Consider the following 16542-nt stretch of genomic DNA (forward strand, 5'->3'; position numbering starts at 1 on the left):
TTATTTCAGAACAGAGCCGATGGCATTTGAGTCACGCTGTCTGTTTTCTGAAAGGTAAAGACAAGCTCATGGAGTCAGCTCAACATGATTTGAAAGCTCACTCAGAAGGTGGGAGGGGCAGGATGGTGGCTTGAAGCGTGCGGCTGATAGGAAATTAATAATTCAAATAGGCTCGGGGTGCTCTGCGGGCACCCTGCCCCCTGGTAACTCATCAATAAAACATCGGTTCAGTTGTTTGGAGCTCACAGCTAGTCTAGAGCTGCACTCTCACTTGGAGATGCTGCAGGGCCCGGGAGCCAGACTGTAAGGAAAGCCTGGGGGTCTGAATAAAAATGCCAGGGAAGGAAGGGAGTACCCAGCACCCTCCATTCTCACTGCACCCAGAGGCAGCCTGAGACCTGGGTCTGCAGGGCTTGCTGTGGCCCTGGGAATGCTCTGCAGGCGGGGAGCTGGCGCCCCAAGTCTAGCCGGCGCCCCCTGCTGGTTGTTACTTATGCCGTTGTGTCCGGTCTGTCTACGTGTCCTACTCTCACGCTCAGTTGTGAAAACCTCTGAAGGTCGGGAATTGGGTCTTATTTTTGCTTCTCAATGAACCTACATAAGAGGCGACCCATCAGCGCTGGTGACGGGAGAGCTACGCAAATCGTGTCTTCAATCTAGTGCATCCAAAGACCAATGAAACCATCCTCGTTCTAAAAAAAATTAAACATTTTTATTAGTATATTTATTTTATATATAAAAGAAATACAAAAAAAGAAACACAAAGAAAATGCTTTTATGGCAAATCGGACTTGTCGGTGCCCTCGGCTTGGGTCCCAGGCTCTGACCCGCTGGGCGTCAACAAAGTCCGCCGGTTGTAGTGGCCCTTGATGATGCCCGTGGTGTTGTTCTCGGTGAGCAGCTGCTTCTGCCGTTGCCTGTTGAGGGACTGGACAAGGCCCAGGACCACGGCGGCCAGGGAGTACTGGCCCGGCAGCCTCCGCGGGGGCAGGATCAGCGGGTTGGGCTGCACTCTCCCCAGGAGAAAGTACGTTTTGAGCTTCCCCTCCTGCTCACTGATGCCCTTCACGTAGATCTCCCCGCGGTAGTCGAAGGCGAAGCCCTGGTCCTTCAGGATGAGATAGGTCTCCTCCGGGACCTGGATCCTGCCGCTGAGCCCGGTGCTGTCCATCCGGCTGGCCAGGTTCACGGTTTTGCCCCAGATGTCGTACTGTGGTTTCTTAGCGCCAATGACGCCGGCTACCACCGAGCCGTGGCTGATGCCTGTGAGGGAACAAAAGGGGCAAGAGATGAGAGGAGGGCGCTCCCCGTGGGGGCTGCGGCTGCCCGGGGTAGTGACCAGGGAGGCAGTGGCTTCTGCCGGTAAGTTCCAGGCCCTGATCCTGCTCTGTCCCTTATTAGGCGTGTGACCTTCATCACTACATAACCCATCTGGGCCTCACTTTTCCATTTGTGAAGTGGGAATAATAAAAGGAAGATGGAAGGAGGTGATATAAGCAAAGCCGTTGGCATGGTACCTGACAGCAGTGGTGCTGGAGAGAAAAGGGTTCGTACTTCACAGGGACGTTGGCTTATCTCGGCCCGTGGGGCACTGGGGACCCCTCCCGCCCCCGCTGTCAGTGCTGAGAGCCTCCTCTGCGTTAGTCCCCGTCCTGGGCATCATTCCCTCGGGCCTCGGTCACAGCCTCCGAATGGGCCTCCCCGTCTGCCTCCTTGACCTCCTGCAGACCACCCTCCACGCTCCTGGGGGCCAGAGGGACGCTGATGCACATGTGATGAAGGCACAACCCGCTCCCACACCTGCCGGGCTCCTTGCGCCTTGGGGATGCCACCGCGCTCCTCAGTGTCACCGGCCAGGGCGCTCAGGTCTGGCTGTGGCCCAGCGAGGCAGCCTCACTCGCCAGCACCCTGGCCCTCGGCTGCTCTGTGTCCATCCTGGACGGTGAGAGTCCCCCACCCCTCCGGCCATGTCCCCGCTATGTGCCTTTGTCCCCGCCTTTCTCTCTGCTTATTTCCTTCCAACCCTACAGTTCATTTGGACAATGCTTAAGACAGTTTCAGTTCCCCCTCATTTAGGAAGTTGCCTCTGTTCCAGGAATGGTAGCATTTCACTAGACGTGTTAGGGGGCATGTACGTCTCCTTCAGACAGATTTCTCATTCGTGCCGCAAACACTGACGAGGCACCTGCTGGGTACACTGGGGTCTGATGGGAAAGAGGACAGCGCTGGCCCTCCTGCAGCTTATCTTCTAAGCGGCAGACAGGACATAATACAAATGTAATATAACATCAAAGAATGCTAAAGTCTCTAAAGAAAAGCCAGTCAGGTGAAAGGGACAGAGAAATACAGGGGGCGTTTTGGAGAAGGGTGGGTAGGACAGGCCTTTCTGGGCAGAGATCTGAAGACACCGATGGCCCAGGCCACGCGGACATCTGGGTTCCATCGTTCTAGGCAGAGAGGAGAGCAGGCCCCCTCCCCAACACACAGGCGGACATAAGACACGGCCGGCTGTGCAGCCTGAGAACTGGGCCTTGCAGATGCTGGAATCACAGTGATGGCAAACCCTCCAGAGGTCTGAGAGCATCCTTACCGCCACTACCATGTGCTTCTCACGTGGCTGCTGTGCGGTAGGCAGGGGAAGGTGACCCTATGCCGCCAGGTTTACACCTGAGGAAACCGACAATCTGGGTTTAAATGACTCGCCCAAACTCATAGAGCTGGTCACACACAGCGGGCTCTCAACTCAAACTGAGATGCCCAATCCAGTTGGGAAAATAATTTTCTAACCCCAAACTATGTCAGCAGAATCATGTGTCACACCAGGGGTTGGTCTTGACCTCAGCGACCTTTCCCGAATTTATGTAGGAGACCCTTTCCTTCTGGGCTAGAGCTCTGCTTTGCATTCCTGCTCCCATTCTGTAGCCAATTTTTTCAGAAAGGACACAAAGTCAACGGCAGATGTTTGAAAAGGCCTTAAATATCCCATCCGTAGATCAGAAGCATAACATAAAATTTCTTTCAGTGCAATGAACAAAGTTCCTTAGATCTGACAAGTCAGATATTGGTATTTTTTAACCTCTTTCTCTTGAAAGCTGCTGAGGGAGATCCAAATACAGTAAAACGGCACAGCAGCCAGAGGGATCTCTTGCAAGAATTGCAGCAAAGATTGCTTTAGATTTGCACCCTGGCAGCCAGGATGTCACTGGTCTCAGGAAATCCAGGATTCTGCCAGGGCCACTTCTTGGCTGTGTGATCTTAAGTCAGTCACTCCCCTTCTCTGGGCCTGAGTTTATGCATCTGTGAAATGGGAATGTGGACTCGAGCAGGGGCTTCCTGGGGCTTCAAGAGGCCCTTGAGGCTCAGCAGAGATGCTGAAGAAACAGGAGTGTTATACAAAGGATGAAGGGTGATCATTCCCATTGCCATGCCTGCCATGGTGTTGTTGCTCTGCACAAGGGTGTCTGTAATCTCAAGAGAAGGGGAAGCCATGTGGCCGAGTACAGTGCGCCAGGCTCTCTGCCGGCCCATCTCTGAAATCCCCAGGAGCAGAGTCCTGCTTTTGCCTGAAGGCATAATCCAGAAGGGCTAGACCAGTACACTACCCGCCAGCGTGGGTGACAGAAGTCAGAATGGAGTGATGGATAGTCTGCTACCTCTCTGGGCAGGGCCTGTGTGGGCGGGACACTGGACAGGAGGTGGGGAGAGAGGTAGCTGCAGTCAGGCGTTTGCTTTGTGGTTCTGCACACAGGCGGGTGTCCTTCCCTGGCCTTCTGCATCTTCGTGAGAGGCAGCCAGAGAGGTCTGAGCTGACCCTGTCCCTGTCCTTGGTAAGGTCACATGAAGCCTGCTGCGTTTTGGAGGAAAAAGCTTCCCTGGCTCGATGCCCAGGGCTGAGAGGGCCTGATGGCACAAGGCCAGGCAGCTCAGAGGGGCCCCCAATTGCCACCAATTGCTGCTACTCACCAATCCGGAGTTCAAAATTGTTGAACGAATGCTTGTTGATTTCCTGTATGCTTTCAGTCAGGGCGAGAGAGAAGTCGGCCAGGGCACACAGGTGTCCCCACTTATCTTCACATTGCTGCAGCAGACGTGAGAGAGGAGCTCATTCTCTGTGGCAAACGTGAACACTCTGGTAGCAGGGCCCTGCCCTATGTCTACCGCCCACTCCCACCCCGCACGTCCCTTAGAAGGAAACAGCCGGGCGTGGGACTCCCTGCACATTCAGGGCATCAGTGTCCAGGAACATAGGCCACTGTTTCTTAAGAGTGAAATATGTGTGGATCAAGTAATCCTTTCCCATGCCTACACCTGTCTATTCAGGTTGGTGGATCCTGAATTCCTGACTGGGCTCACTGGTGTGTGTGCGTGTGCATGTGTATGTACACATGCTCCTATGTACATATGTGTAGCATTTCCAATCTAGGAACTGTGTCTATTTCCTTTGAAGCGCTTTGCTCACCAGACGCCCGAGGGAAGTGCAGAGTAGCCTCTGTGCCTCTCTGAACCTCAGTTTTCTCATCTATAAAATGGGGCTGAGTGCACTTGCCCTGCCGACCTCACAGGGAGTGGGTGGGGTTGAACTCTATGTCCTGACACAGCCGAGGCTGGCAAACAGGTTCAGTAAAGGGCCAGGCAGCACATATTTCAGGCTTTGTGGGCTGTATTTCTGGCATGACTACTCGACTCTGCCATTGCAGCTTAAAAAAAGCCACAGGCAAAGTACGAACAGTGAGTGTGGCTGTGTTCCCATAAAATCTGATTTAACATGCATGCTTCGCACTCAAAAGAGCAGGGGCTATTATTGTTGTTGTTGCTATTATTATTATTATTACGTGTTACTTTTGGAGGAGAAAACAAAAGCAGGAATGGGAAAACAGGCTAGGATAGGGAATTAGTAGCACCCACAACTGAACCATAATCAGGGGACTTCTTGTCCCCGACTCTGTTCATCAAGCGAACAGTGAGGTTCAGGGAAGCCGAGAGGGTTCCCTGTCGTGAAGCAGTGGCCCACCCAGTGGACTCTTCTCAGCTCAAGGGCATCACACGGCCAGAACAGCCAGTTCACCAGATTTCTCCCTAACCACCCCGAAGCCTCCTGCTGGTGGTGGCCTCACTACCCTCGGCAATGTGACAACAGTGAGGCCCCTGCCATAGGTTGTGGCTGAGTCCACAGAGTTTCCTTACCTGCTTTTCAGGTGACAGGCCTGAGACAGCCATGTAGGTGCTGCCGATGGTCTTGATCTTTTCAATGTCTTGAAACCGGTCTTCACCAAGCAGCTGAAAAGGACCAGGCAAGGGTGTTAGTCCTGGTGTGTGTTCCCCCAGAAGCCCAGGGTTCCTGAAAATAGTCCCCTGGCTCACATTAAAGATGACCTCTGGCTGGCTCAGCATCCTCCAGGCAGTTATGTTTCTCTCTGCAAACCATGCATTTAGAGAGCCAACATATATTTATTGAGCACTTGCTAAGTGCCAGATGCCAGGATGGCTGTGACCAGATACTTTGTAAGGATAGGTCTGTTTCAATGGATCTTCAAAACAGATGAAGTTACCTTACTAATTTGAAGAAGAAATTACAAATATTCCACAATCCATGAACACATCTTTTTGGCTTTATTTTCAACATGTATTTGGAATCCTGCTCTGCCAGCTCCCTGGTCTAAGCCACTGGTAGCCTTTACCTTGTTACTGTATTGCCATAACTTACCAGCTCCTGCCCTTACCCACATGCCCAGCATGGAAGCCAAGAGATCCCACTCAAGTGTGCGAAACCCTCCTGTGGCTTCCCGTTCCACTCAGGGTCAGCGTGAGAGTCTCCACTGTGATGAGCCCTCCCTGCCATGCCCGGTCTCCTTTGCTCACTCCGTTCCAGCCACCTCCTTGCTGATCCTTACGAGCCAGGCCTGCTTCTGCCTCAGGACCTTTGCATTTGCTTTCCCCCTGGTGGGACTGTCTTCCCTCAGAGGGAGACTGCTCATCCCTCACCTCCTTCAGGTCTTTCCTCAAATGTCATTCCGTGGGGTTTGCTGACCACCCCATCTAAAATGGAATACAACATCCCATCCCTGGGGCCACCTACGCTGTAAGATAAGGAAGACTAGAAGAAACTAGCAAAAGAGACTGTTGGAGAGGTGACAGTAAAGTGGAAATACAGACACGAGTTAGCAGAAGCCAAGGGGGAAAGAAGGTGCCCCCAGAGGAAGGCGCAGTCACCTGGGTCAAAAGCTGCCGATGGGCTAAGGATCCATTCAGCTCACTCCCTTGAGATCTCATCACACCTCACGGCTTTCAACACAGTCCCTTTTCGGAAGAGTCCCAAATGTACGTGTCCTTCCTGACCTACCCGGTCGCTAAGCCAACCCCACTGCAGGTCTCACAGGCCTCTCTCATTGGCCAGTCCCAAAGCCGTGCCTCGGTCTTCTTTGCCCACCTGCCATCTTGATTAATGGGGTCTCCATTTTCCAGGTGTTCTGGATGAAACCTCACAACCCACATCTAATCTGTCAGAAGCTCCTTGGCTCCACCTTTGGAGATATCCGATTCCGCCTGACCATCTGCCTCCACTGCACAGGCCACGCACCCACGAGGCCGGCCCTGAGTGTGGGAGCCAAGTTCCAAACGCAGACCTCCTGCTCCCGAGTCTAAACTCTGGCCTCTTATTTCCTGTTGTTGGCAGCTATTTAGATGTAACTTCTGTTTCTCCAACTCTTTGCCTCCCTTTAAGATTGTAATGTCCTCGGGGGCTCATGCCATCCTGGGGGTGGGGGTGGGCAGCGGGTCGTCTATAGACCATTTTGCTACAGGCATCCTCTCAAAATTAAGCAGGAGCTAAGAAACTTGGAACATTCCAGCTCCAGGGAATCTGTTCCGGGAAACACGGAAAACACAGGCAGGTGCTTCTGTGATTTGCTTCGGGGGGTGTGTGTGCGCACCCGCGAGCGTGCAGCTTGATTCACAGCGGAGGCAGCCTTTGTTCGTTGCTTTTGTTTCCTGAGATAAAGAGAAGCCACTGCCCTGAGCTCTGCCCTGGCTGAGCGTCTGCCAGGTGCGTCCAGGGCAGGAAGGGGCTGGGGCAGTGCCAGTCCTCAACCTGAGATCATGTCTGACAGGTGCCCTCAGACGCCTCCAAGCAGCTTTGGTCTCTGAGCAGCCCTTCCTGTGGCTGTTAATTCTGCAGCTCGGAGACCCTGGCATGCCTTCGGCTGCCCACCTCCCTCCCCTGCCTCCTTACCACCCCATTTTCCCAGCCTCCTGAGGGGAGCAGGCTCTTCCCTCCTCCCTTCTCTTCAGAACTACTTGGCTGAGGGCCAATTCCAGGCCCAGGCAAAGCTGCCTCCTCCTCCGAAGTCGATTAGGGGCAGCGAGAGTCTTCATTATTTCATTCAATATCCATGCAGCAGATTTATCTACTCTACAGCTAAAAGCGTCTGTGGGCATAGTGGCTCCTAATCGCCCCTTGATTAATTCACTAGTCTGCAGGGAGCAGGGGGATGCATGCGAAGGACTCTCCAGCCTTCGCCCGGGGAGGGCTGTGGGGCGAGGGACGGGCACTGCCGCGAACCCAGCCTTGGCGCGTGTGCCCAGTGTGATGTCCTGCCTTCCTCGGAGCCCAGACAGCGCCGTGCGTGCGCTCAGGTTCCTGAGGTAGCTGTGTCAGCAAGAGGAGCAGAGCGGCTACTAAAGTGAGCCCCCAGGGGTCTGGCTGGAGCTCAGCCAGGGCAGAATCGAGGGGGCTGCTCTTGGCCCAAGGAAAGAGGGCATGTCCGGGTGACCCAGCGAGGGCGGACGGTGCTTGGGGCTGGCAAGCCAGGGGTGCATTCTCTTCTTCTTCTCTACCCTTTCTCTCCTACTTCCTTCCCCCTTCGCTTCCCCTCTCCCAAAGCCCCAGTTCTGAAGATGACAGCCCCCTGGACCGATTCCCTCTGAGCCTCGCCAGCTTCCCTCTGCAAACACCCATCTCTGCCACCAGGGGCGCTGTCCTCCGTCTCAGTTTTCTGGAAGCCTCCAGGGTGTTCACAATTTAGGGCACAGAGGTGCGCATTTAGTTTAAATTTATTTTTTACAATTTAAAAACATGCTAGTGAGCCCTTTCAGGAGATGGGGTGCTGTAGAGTTTAAAATACAACAGAGCCTAATGTTGCAACCTTTAGATTATTGTTAATGGCGCTATTTTTATTTTTTTTACTTGAGAGTATGTTTTGGACTATACCAATCCATCACCACCTCACTATTTGCCTGCTTGTTTCTGTCTCCCATTATGTGATTAACTGATAAGGCATCTGTTAGGATCATGCCTTATGTTCTAGGGACAGTGCTAGGCCCTGGGGACGTCCCAGGATCCCTGAGAGTATAGTTTCTCTCTTCATGAGCTTGTGGCCGGGAGTGGAGAATGGGAATAAAAGTGCTGTTGCCATGGAGTTGCCCTCCACTCCCCACATTGCAAGGCCATCTGTTCGAGTGCACTTACCACTGACTCCTCGTGTAAGGACAACTTGTGGCCACTCTGCCTCTCCCTAGTGTGCGAAACCACGGAAGGCAAGAGTGACTGTGTCACTTACCTTGACCCCCACCCCATCCCTAGGACAACTGAAATGGCCATTGTTGAGTTTATGACCACAATTCTAGAGCCATGAAATACCACTTAAATGGGAAACAATGCAACACAATGACTGAAAACCAAAACAGTATGGCAGACCTGGGTTCAAATCCTGTAATACCATTTAGTGGTGTGTGACCCTGGACACTCTTGGTGCTTCTGAGGCTCAACTTTCTCATTTATAAAATGAAGGTTAATGATTCTTGACCTGTGGGTTTGGTGTGAAGGATAAATAACAACAAAATGTGGTATACTGAAAATGGCAACATGTGGTAAACACCTATAGAGATTAATGCGATGGGTGTTGGACTCAAGACTAAGTGGCTAGTGTGGGGGGGACCGTCTGTGCACTGAAGGGTTTCAGGCTCTGTGATGGAAGGGTTTCTGGAGTATAAGCTTTTCACTGAAAAAGGAGGGACAATATTTACTTGGCCGGGGAGGCATTAAAAGAGGCGTCACAAGTAGAGATGGTGTTTAAATGGACTGTTAAATGACTGTTGGGTTTTCCACTGGCTGTGGAGTCTCGGGAGGGAGGATGGTGTGGTGAGGAGGGAATAATTCCTGGGCAGAAGGATCTGTGTGTGGAATAGCTAGATGGGCTTGATGGCCTGTAAGTAGCTAGGCAGTGCTGGGCGGCAGGCTGGTGGCAGGTAGTGGGAGGTAAGGCTGGAGAGGGTACAGGGACAGTAAGTGCAAAGCCTCAGGTGACCTGAGGAGTTGACAAAGGGGGGCTGCTGAAAGATTTTGGGTTTCAAAGGGATGTGACAAAATACTCCTGCTCTTGGTCTTTGCTGATAGTGAGATACAGGAAGGACAGCAGTTAGGAGATGACTGGTGTCCAGGTGAGAAATAATATGGCCCAAAGCAAGACTAGGAAGAAGGAATCCATGGGACTCAGAGGCAAGGTGGAATGTGGGGACCGAGAGAGGACATTGTCCCGGTGATGTAGGAGGTGATGTTGGTGCCCCACCCAGACCTGCTTTATGGGGCCATCCTGCCGAATGCCAGGGGGCTGGCTGCTGGCGATGCATGGCCGTATGCTTTTTTGGAGAATCGTCCAGGCCAGCGGCAGCCTCCTTGCTGGAAATGCTGGGAGGTTATGCACTCCCATGGGCTCACCTACACAAGGGCACAAAAGCCTGGCCCCCCGGCCTCAATGGAAAGCAACTCCGTGGTCCCACTTATACCCCCGAGCTCCTCGGGGGTCAGGCTGAGGCCAGACTTCAGCTGAACCCGCATCTTTGCGTGGCTTCTTCCCCAGCGTTTTCTCAGTTAATCATTTACTTCCCTCCTCAGGTTGAGGCAGGTCAGTGGGCCCTGGGGCCTGTCTTCAGGCTGGGGGATGGGAAGGAGAAAGGCCACTCTGGCCCAAGTCTATTAATGTAAATAAAGTGCAGCATTTACGTTACCCCTCCCCCCTCCACGTTACCTGCGCTGTGGACTCGGGAGGCTGAGAGAAGAAAGTACTGTCTAGAGTGTTTATCTTTGTGTTCAGGTCTCAGACTAAGCGCTAACTGACGGCTTTATCTTTGGCACGTTGAGCAGATGGAGAAATGTCCCCATCAGAGCCCAGTCTCTGTGACCCTGGGGCCTGAGTAGCAGTGGCCTCCGATCAACCATGGTTGTGCCATTTGCTAGCTGTGTGACATTGGGGAAGTTACCTAACTGCCGAGGCTTGTGTTCTTGATCCCCCCAGGGAGAAACGACGGCATTTATCTCACATGGCAATTATGATAATTACATCAGAGGATAAGTGTTTGTGTTTATAACTCGGCCTGGGTTCCGTAAGTGGGGAGACTGGCCACGGCTACAGTGAGTAACATTGGCCGCTGTGACCGTCGGTCCGAGGCCTCGGTTTACCTCATCGAAGTCAGCGATGATCTCGTTCAGCAGGCGCAGGCACTCCACTCCTTGGTTGTTCATCTCGGTCTGAGAGTAGAAGTCGGCGAACCCCGGGATGGAGGCGAACATCACCCCGACGGCATCGTAGGACTGAGAATACAGCTCCTGGGCAGAGGGACACGGGGGGGGAGCCAGAAACAGTCATCAGAGGCGAGGTTCTGCAAGGATGCTCCCCAAGCCCGCGCTGCTGCGCCCAAGCACGGTGACCGCGGAGAGGACACCGTGGAGCCAACGCCGTAGCCGCGCGTCCCGCCGCGTGGGCCGGGACCACCGAGCTCACGGTCTCGGGCCTCCGCGGGGCTCTGCATTCTGACTGCCCCTGCCCTGTCCTCAGCCCCCTTTTCGGCCGTCCTCAGTGGCCAAACCCTCACCCTCCTTAGCCTCACCCTCACCCTCACGTGGTCCCTCTGGGTGGGTGGCCGTGTCTCTCAGTGAGAAACTGGAGGCTCGGTGCTCCCGCACTCACCCATTGGTCACACTCATTGATTTTCAGCTCCTCTGCTTCCACCGCAGACAACACCTTTATCCTGCTGAAGGGCAACACTTAGCCCGCCCTCTTGGCCCCCTTCCCGTCCCCCCAACAGTGACCCTTTTCTTTCTCATTTCTTTTCTTTTTTTTAAAAAATATGTCTTTATTGATTTCAGAGAGAGGAAAGAAGAGAGAGAGAGAGAGAAACATCAATGATGAGAGTCATTGATCGAGCCCGCAAGCCGGGCATGTGCCCTGACCGGGAGTCGAACCCCGATCACCTGGATCCTAGGTCGACGCTCAACCGCTGAGCCACGCCCGGCCGGGCTCTTTCTCATTCCTTCTGCCTCTTCTCTGCCACCATCGTCTCCTCCTCTAAGTGTCCCCTGGAAGGAAAATTCAGTGCGCCCTGGATCCTGAAGGCACTGTGGCCACCGGCCAGTCTCTCTCCGTCTTCGTCCAAACTTCTGAAGCTAGTTTCCTCCCGGGCCTGGTTCCTCCCTGTCAATGTTCACTCACGTGTCAGATGAGGCGGACGACCCTGGCACAGGTCAGGCTGTTCACCTCTTCGCGGACGCGGGGCAGGCTGCTGGTGTGGTGCCCTCCCGAGGTCGCGTGTCTTCGCTTTCTTTGCTTTGGGGACACGACATTTGTTTTTCTGGTGTCTGGCCCCTTCCATGGTTTTTCCCTTTGTGCTTATCTTCCACCTCAAATACTGGCGATCGCCGTGGTTCCGTCCTCGACTCTCTGCGTGGTTGGGTGTCGCACCTTTACTGGGGCCACCTTGCTCGCTCCCTGCCTTTCACCAAGTCCGCGCTCCCCGGGCTCCGAAGCTCTGTGTCCGCGCTGGAGGGCCTCACACTGCTCGCATCTTCAGGGCTGCACCTGAGCGGCCTCCCCACCCGAACCTGCTCCTGCTCCTTTATCTCCAGCTCAGTTTGTGGCACCCACGTTGCCAAGTCTCCGAAGCTAGAAGCGCTCAGTCATCCCTGACTCCTTTCCCATCATCTCCGGGTTCAATAAATTCCCAAATCCCGCTGGGGCTCTTTTTGTCTCCTCAATACTTTTTTCTAACCCTCCCGTCGTGGCTTTGTTCAGGTCCTTCCCTTTCCCCTCCTTTCCCGGTGATAGGCTCCCTGACTCCAGTCTTGTCCGGCCCAAAGGCGTGTTCCACGTGGCAGCCAAAGGGACCTTTTAGAGACACCAGACTGACCACACTTCTCCCGTTCTTAAGACCCACCAGTGGCGCACCATTGCCCTCAGGAGAAAGCTCAAACAGTGGACGACATATATTCATATATTCATGCCCTCGTCTCCCCCCAGCTCTTCAGCCTCCTTGCCTGCAATTTATTCCCCGTATTAAACCTTGTGCTCCAGAAACATCACAGCCTTTGCACTTCTGTGTGCACGTTGCAGCAGCTGCTGCAGCCGCAGGTGTTCTTGCCCAGTCAAGGTGCAGCCCCTGCGTGTCCTTGCACGGGGGCCACTAGAGGGCACTCTGTTCGCGTGGGCATTGGGCAGAGAGCTCCGGGAAATTAATGCCTCCCAGGAGCCGCTCACTCAATGACTGATGAGAACTGGCTACAGTCCCCAGCTCCTTCACCCCTTGGGCCACACAACTTTGAGGTATGCTTTTGACACTGTTTCCTCAAACTTCCCAGTAGGATTAAGCTCAAGTCACCCGAAGAGGTAACTAGTCTGATAACGCTCTCCTGCCTACCTGGGTTTCCCGGGACCACCTCTGAGCAAATTGCCTGTACTCGAATCCGTGTCTCAAGGCACATACTTTCTGTTTCACACTCCAGTGCTTTCATTCTCACCGGCTGTCCCTTGACGGGGCATGTCCTTCCTTCCTGCAGCCAGCTTCCCTGACCAGGCTAACTCTTGTTTCCTGCCTTCAGTCACCACTTAGGTGCCATGCCTTCCATTCCCCTTCCCAGACCCACAGCGGAGCCCTGTGCTGTGGCCGCCCCCTGAGCAACCCTCCACCACAGCCCTCGCCCCGCATCAGCGCCTTCGTCTCCATCTCCTCCTCCCTGGGTGGGCTCTTCGAGGGCAGGGGCTCCATGCCGCTCACCTCAGTACGTTCAAGTCACCCAGCTGGTATTTTGGGGATGCCTGCAGCATAGTGCCTGCCCTGTGCCGGGTCTGGGGCAGGGTAGAGGCGCAGGGCTGTTTGTTGAGTTAGTGGCCCCCTTGCCTGTGTAGGAGACGTGAAAGCTCACAGGCTGCTTCCACGTGAACCCAGTGATTGAGTCCCTGCAAAAACCCAGTGGAGCGGGTGCGCTTATCACCCCCACTTTACAGATAAGGAGAATGAGACGGGGAGTCAGTCATTGTTTGGGTGCACACAGCTATCAGCGGTTAGAAGACCCCCGGGGCCTTCCCGGGCTGCACATCTGGGCTCGCCTTCTCCGCCTTTCGTGCCGTCGGTCTCAGAGAGCTGTCCCTCTGTCCCGATCCGTCGGTCTTGAGCTTTTCGCTGTGGATGAACCTGAGCAGGTGCCTTCCCTAGCCCTCGCCGACCCGAGCACGGCCGGACTGGGCTTGGTTGGGGGGAGGCGCACGGATTGGAGCCAAGGAGCGGCTCTGAGGCGAGCTGTTCACCTTGGCTTTGAACACGGGAGGAGCTCGACTCTGCTTCATGGGTCAGAGGACCTGCATAAGCAACTCACAGAACCGCCTCCTCCAAAGGGCTGCGATTGGGAGAAAAAACATCTGTTTATTACCTTTCGTGTGAGTTTTCTCAGGCCGTCCTAACAAATGCTACCAACTGGGTTCAAACAACAGAAATCTATCTTCTCCTAATCCTGGAGACTGGAAGTCTAGGCTCAAGGTGTTGGCAGCGCTGGCTCCTTCTGAGGCCTCTCTTCTCGCCTTGTACATGGTCTTCTCCCTGCGCCTTCACATGGTTTTCTTCTGTGCGTGTCAGTGTCCTAATTTCCCCTTCTTATAAGGACACCAGTCATACTGGATTAGGACCCACCCTAATGACCTCATTTTAACTCAGTTGCCTCTTTAAAGATCCTATCTCCACAGTTGCGTCCAGAGATACTGGGGTTAGAACTTCAAAATATGATTTGTGGGGACACAATTAGCCCATGACACCTGTATTTCTATTTTCTGCTTAAAATAGGGAGAAAAGGGGAAAACCCTACCCCAGCCCTCCAAAACCTGTTCCGTAATCACAGAGCTGTCCCTGTCCCCTCCCCTGCAGCTTCTGCCTGGTGACACAACCCCGCGGTGATACAGAGAAGGGCTGGTCACCGGGGGTTCTTCACAGTCACCCGTCTGCCCGAGTGTCCTAGTGAATCCCAGCGCTTCCCACACTCTTTTCATCTTCGGTTCTCAGCCTTTGCCAACAACAGGAATGTCCTGATTGCTTAAATCATGAAGGCAATGCGAGTATATCAGCTGCATCTATGGAGCGCTTACCGTGTGACAAGTACGGTGTGAAATATGCACAAATGTCATCTCATTTAATGTTCACGGCAACCCCAAGAGGTAGACAGTTAAGATCCTATTTTATCTATGGGGAATTGGAGGCCCACAGTTGTTGAGAGGTAGAGTTGGAATTCATATGCAGGCAGTCTGACTCTAGAGCCCACGCTTCTCTAGGCTACTCTAGTAATAATAATAATAATAATTATAATAATAATAATAACAGTAACCACCACATCTCAACACTAATCACCACAGTAAGCAGGACCACGCCTAGGAATAAATGGCCCTGGACCTGGAAGCTGGCTCTGGTACATCCATCTGCGAAGGTCATTGAGCTGCCATTGGGGGTGGGGCAGGGTGCACAAACTTGGAGAGGTAGGACCTGAGCTTGGATCTTGACTGCACATCCCAGTGAAGACTGGGGGGTGGGGGGGTGAGTGGGAGGAGACTCACCTCCTCTCTGCCAGAGGCTGTCTGACGGAGAGTGGCCGGGAGGCATGAACCCGGGGATCAGGCTCCCGAGTGCACTGTAGGAACCCGCCAGGCGCCCACTGCTTCGGCACCACGTGTGCTCCCACCCGATCTAATCTCACAGCAGCTCAGCAGGGGAGGCATTATTTCCTCATTAATTGGATGAGAAAATGAACTCAGGGAGGGTGGGTAGGCTGCCCGAGGTCACACGGCTAGTTAGCGGCAGAGATGGAATTTGTGCTGTGCGACTGTCCAGCACCTTGTTAATGGCCTTTCAGCAGCTCTGAGTGAAGCCATGATGAGTAAGAGGGTTCCTGGGACCCAGTGACAGCCTGCCCGACACTGACGACCCTGCCCAGCTGGCCTTGTCTGCAAAAAGTCCCTGCCGAGAGTGTGAGAGCTTTTCTGAGGCCGAAGCCCAGGGTAATGACAGAAGACCAGCCCCCATACAAGGCTCTCAGGGAAAAGCCCCCGCCCTTCCCACGAGCCAGCTGCACTGGTCTGGCTTATCCGCCCAGCGCAGGCAGGGAACCTGGGCAACCGTGGTCTCCACCTTCATGGGAGACCTGTCCCACTTCACTTGCCACGTGGGAGGAGAAACTTATTCATTTTGGGTACACACAGGTCTCAACAGACGTAAGACAGACAGGGGTTCAACGACGGCTCCCCAGTCATATCCGCTACTCCTGTGGGTAGAGCGGGGTAGGGGATGGTAAAGGAGGAGCAGACTTCCTCCCTGGCCCTCTCCCAGAGGGTGGACGGTGTCACAGGAGGTTCTTCCGCCCTGTGTGGAGGCAGGAATTCGGGGAGAGAGGAGAGGGTGCCCCCCAGATCCAGCCCCCGACTTCGGGCAATGCTCTGCCTCGGTTCCTTGGTTGTGGAAGGGGGTGGTGACTCCTGCCCTGCCTTTGCCCACGTTTCCCTGAGATGCTCTGATGAGGTCTCTCTGCCCCTGTGCACCGTGCGTGATGGTGGCTGTGTTTTCTAGGTGGCTTAGCTCCCGTCAAGCAGTCCTCTCCTAGGGCCACAACTCTCACTGGTCCCAGGAATTGCTTTAAACATTGTCCCTTTGGACCTGGGGTGGTAACAGCTTCCGGAGACTGCTGACCCCATGTGGCTTTATCATCCCTTCTTTTTTTAAAAAAAAATTTTAATCCTCACCTGAGGATATTTTTTCCATTGTTTTTCAGAGAGTGGAAGGGAGACAGGGAGAGAGAGGAACATCGATGTGAGAGAGACACATCGATTGACTGCCTCCTGCATGTACCCCGACCGGGGCCTGGGATGGAGCCTGCACTGAGGTACATGCCCTTGGCCAGAATCAAACCCAGGACCCTTCTGTCTGTGGGCTGATGCTCTAACCACTGAGCTGAGCTGGCCAGGGCTCTCACCCCATCTTGCTCACTGTTGCGTCAATTAGGGATCCGACAGGAAGGAGGTGTGCACATTCAAACTGACAGTTAAGGAGGGTTCACTTAGAAAGGACATCCTCGGGGCAGCATGTAGGGCCCCGAGAAGACCCTCAGGAACCCAGGGCCAGCAGCAGTAGAGCTGCCACCCTGGCCTCAAAGGCACAGGAGGAGCCCAAGAGGAATGGGTTGAGTTGACGTTGGAGGCAGCACAGCAGTGGCCTGGAGAGGAGCTATCAATTCTGGGGAGGGAC

At 54.1% G+C, this 16542-nt stretch overlaps 1 protein-coding gene across 2 annotated transcripts in view; it reads right to left on the minus strand.

Annotated features, from left to right (window-relative positions):
* Nucleotides 1-732: 732 nt before the first annotated feature.
* Nucleotides 733-16542, minus strand: part of ADCY8 (adenylate cyclase 8) — a 155751-nt gene continuing 139941 nt past the window's right edge. For both annotated transcript variants that reach the window (XM_016215999.2, XM_087825204.1), the window contains 4 exons: nucleotides 10454-10600; nucleotides 5185-5277; nucleotides 3964-4078; nucleotides 733-1263 (listed from right to left, as the gene is read on the minus strand). In XM_016215999.2, the coding sequence (XP_016071485.2) occupies nucleotides 776-1263; nucleotides 3964-4078; nucleotides 5185-5277; nucleotides 10454-10600 (843 nt within the window). In that variant the 3' untranslated portion in view covers nucleotides 733-775. The remainder of the gene's footprint in view (nucleotides 1264-3963; nucleotides 4079-5184; nucleotides 5278-10453; nucleotides 10601-16542) is intronic.

The sequence above is a fragment of the Miniopterus natalensis genome, chromosome 16 (assembly GCF_054644295.1).
Source record: "Miniopterus natalensis isolate mMinNat1 chromosome 16, mMinNat1.hap1, whole genome shotgun sequence".
Lineage (NCBI taxonomy): Eukaryota > Metazoa > Chordata > Mammalia > Chiroptera > Miniopteridae > Miniopterus > Miniopterus natalensis.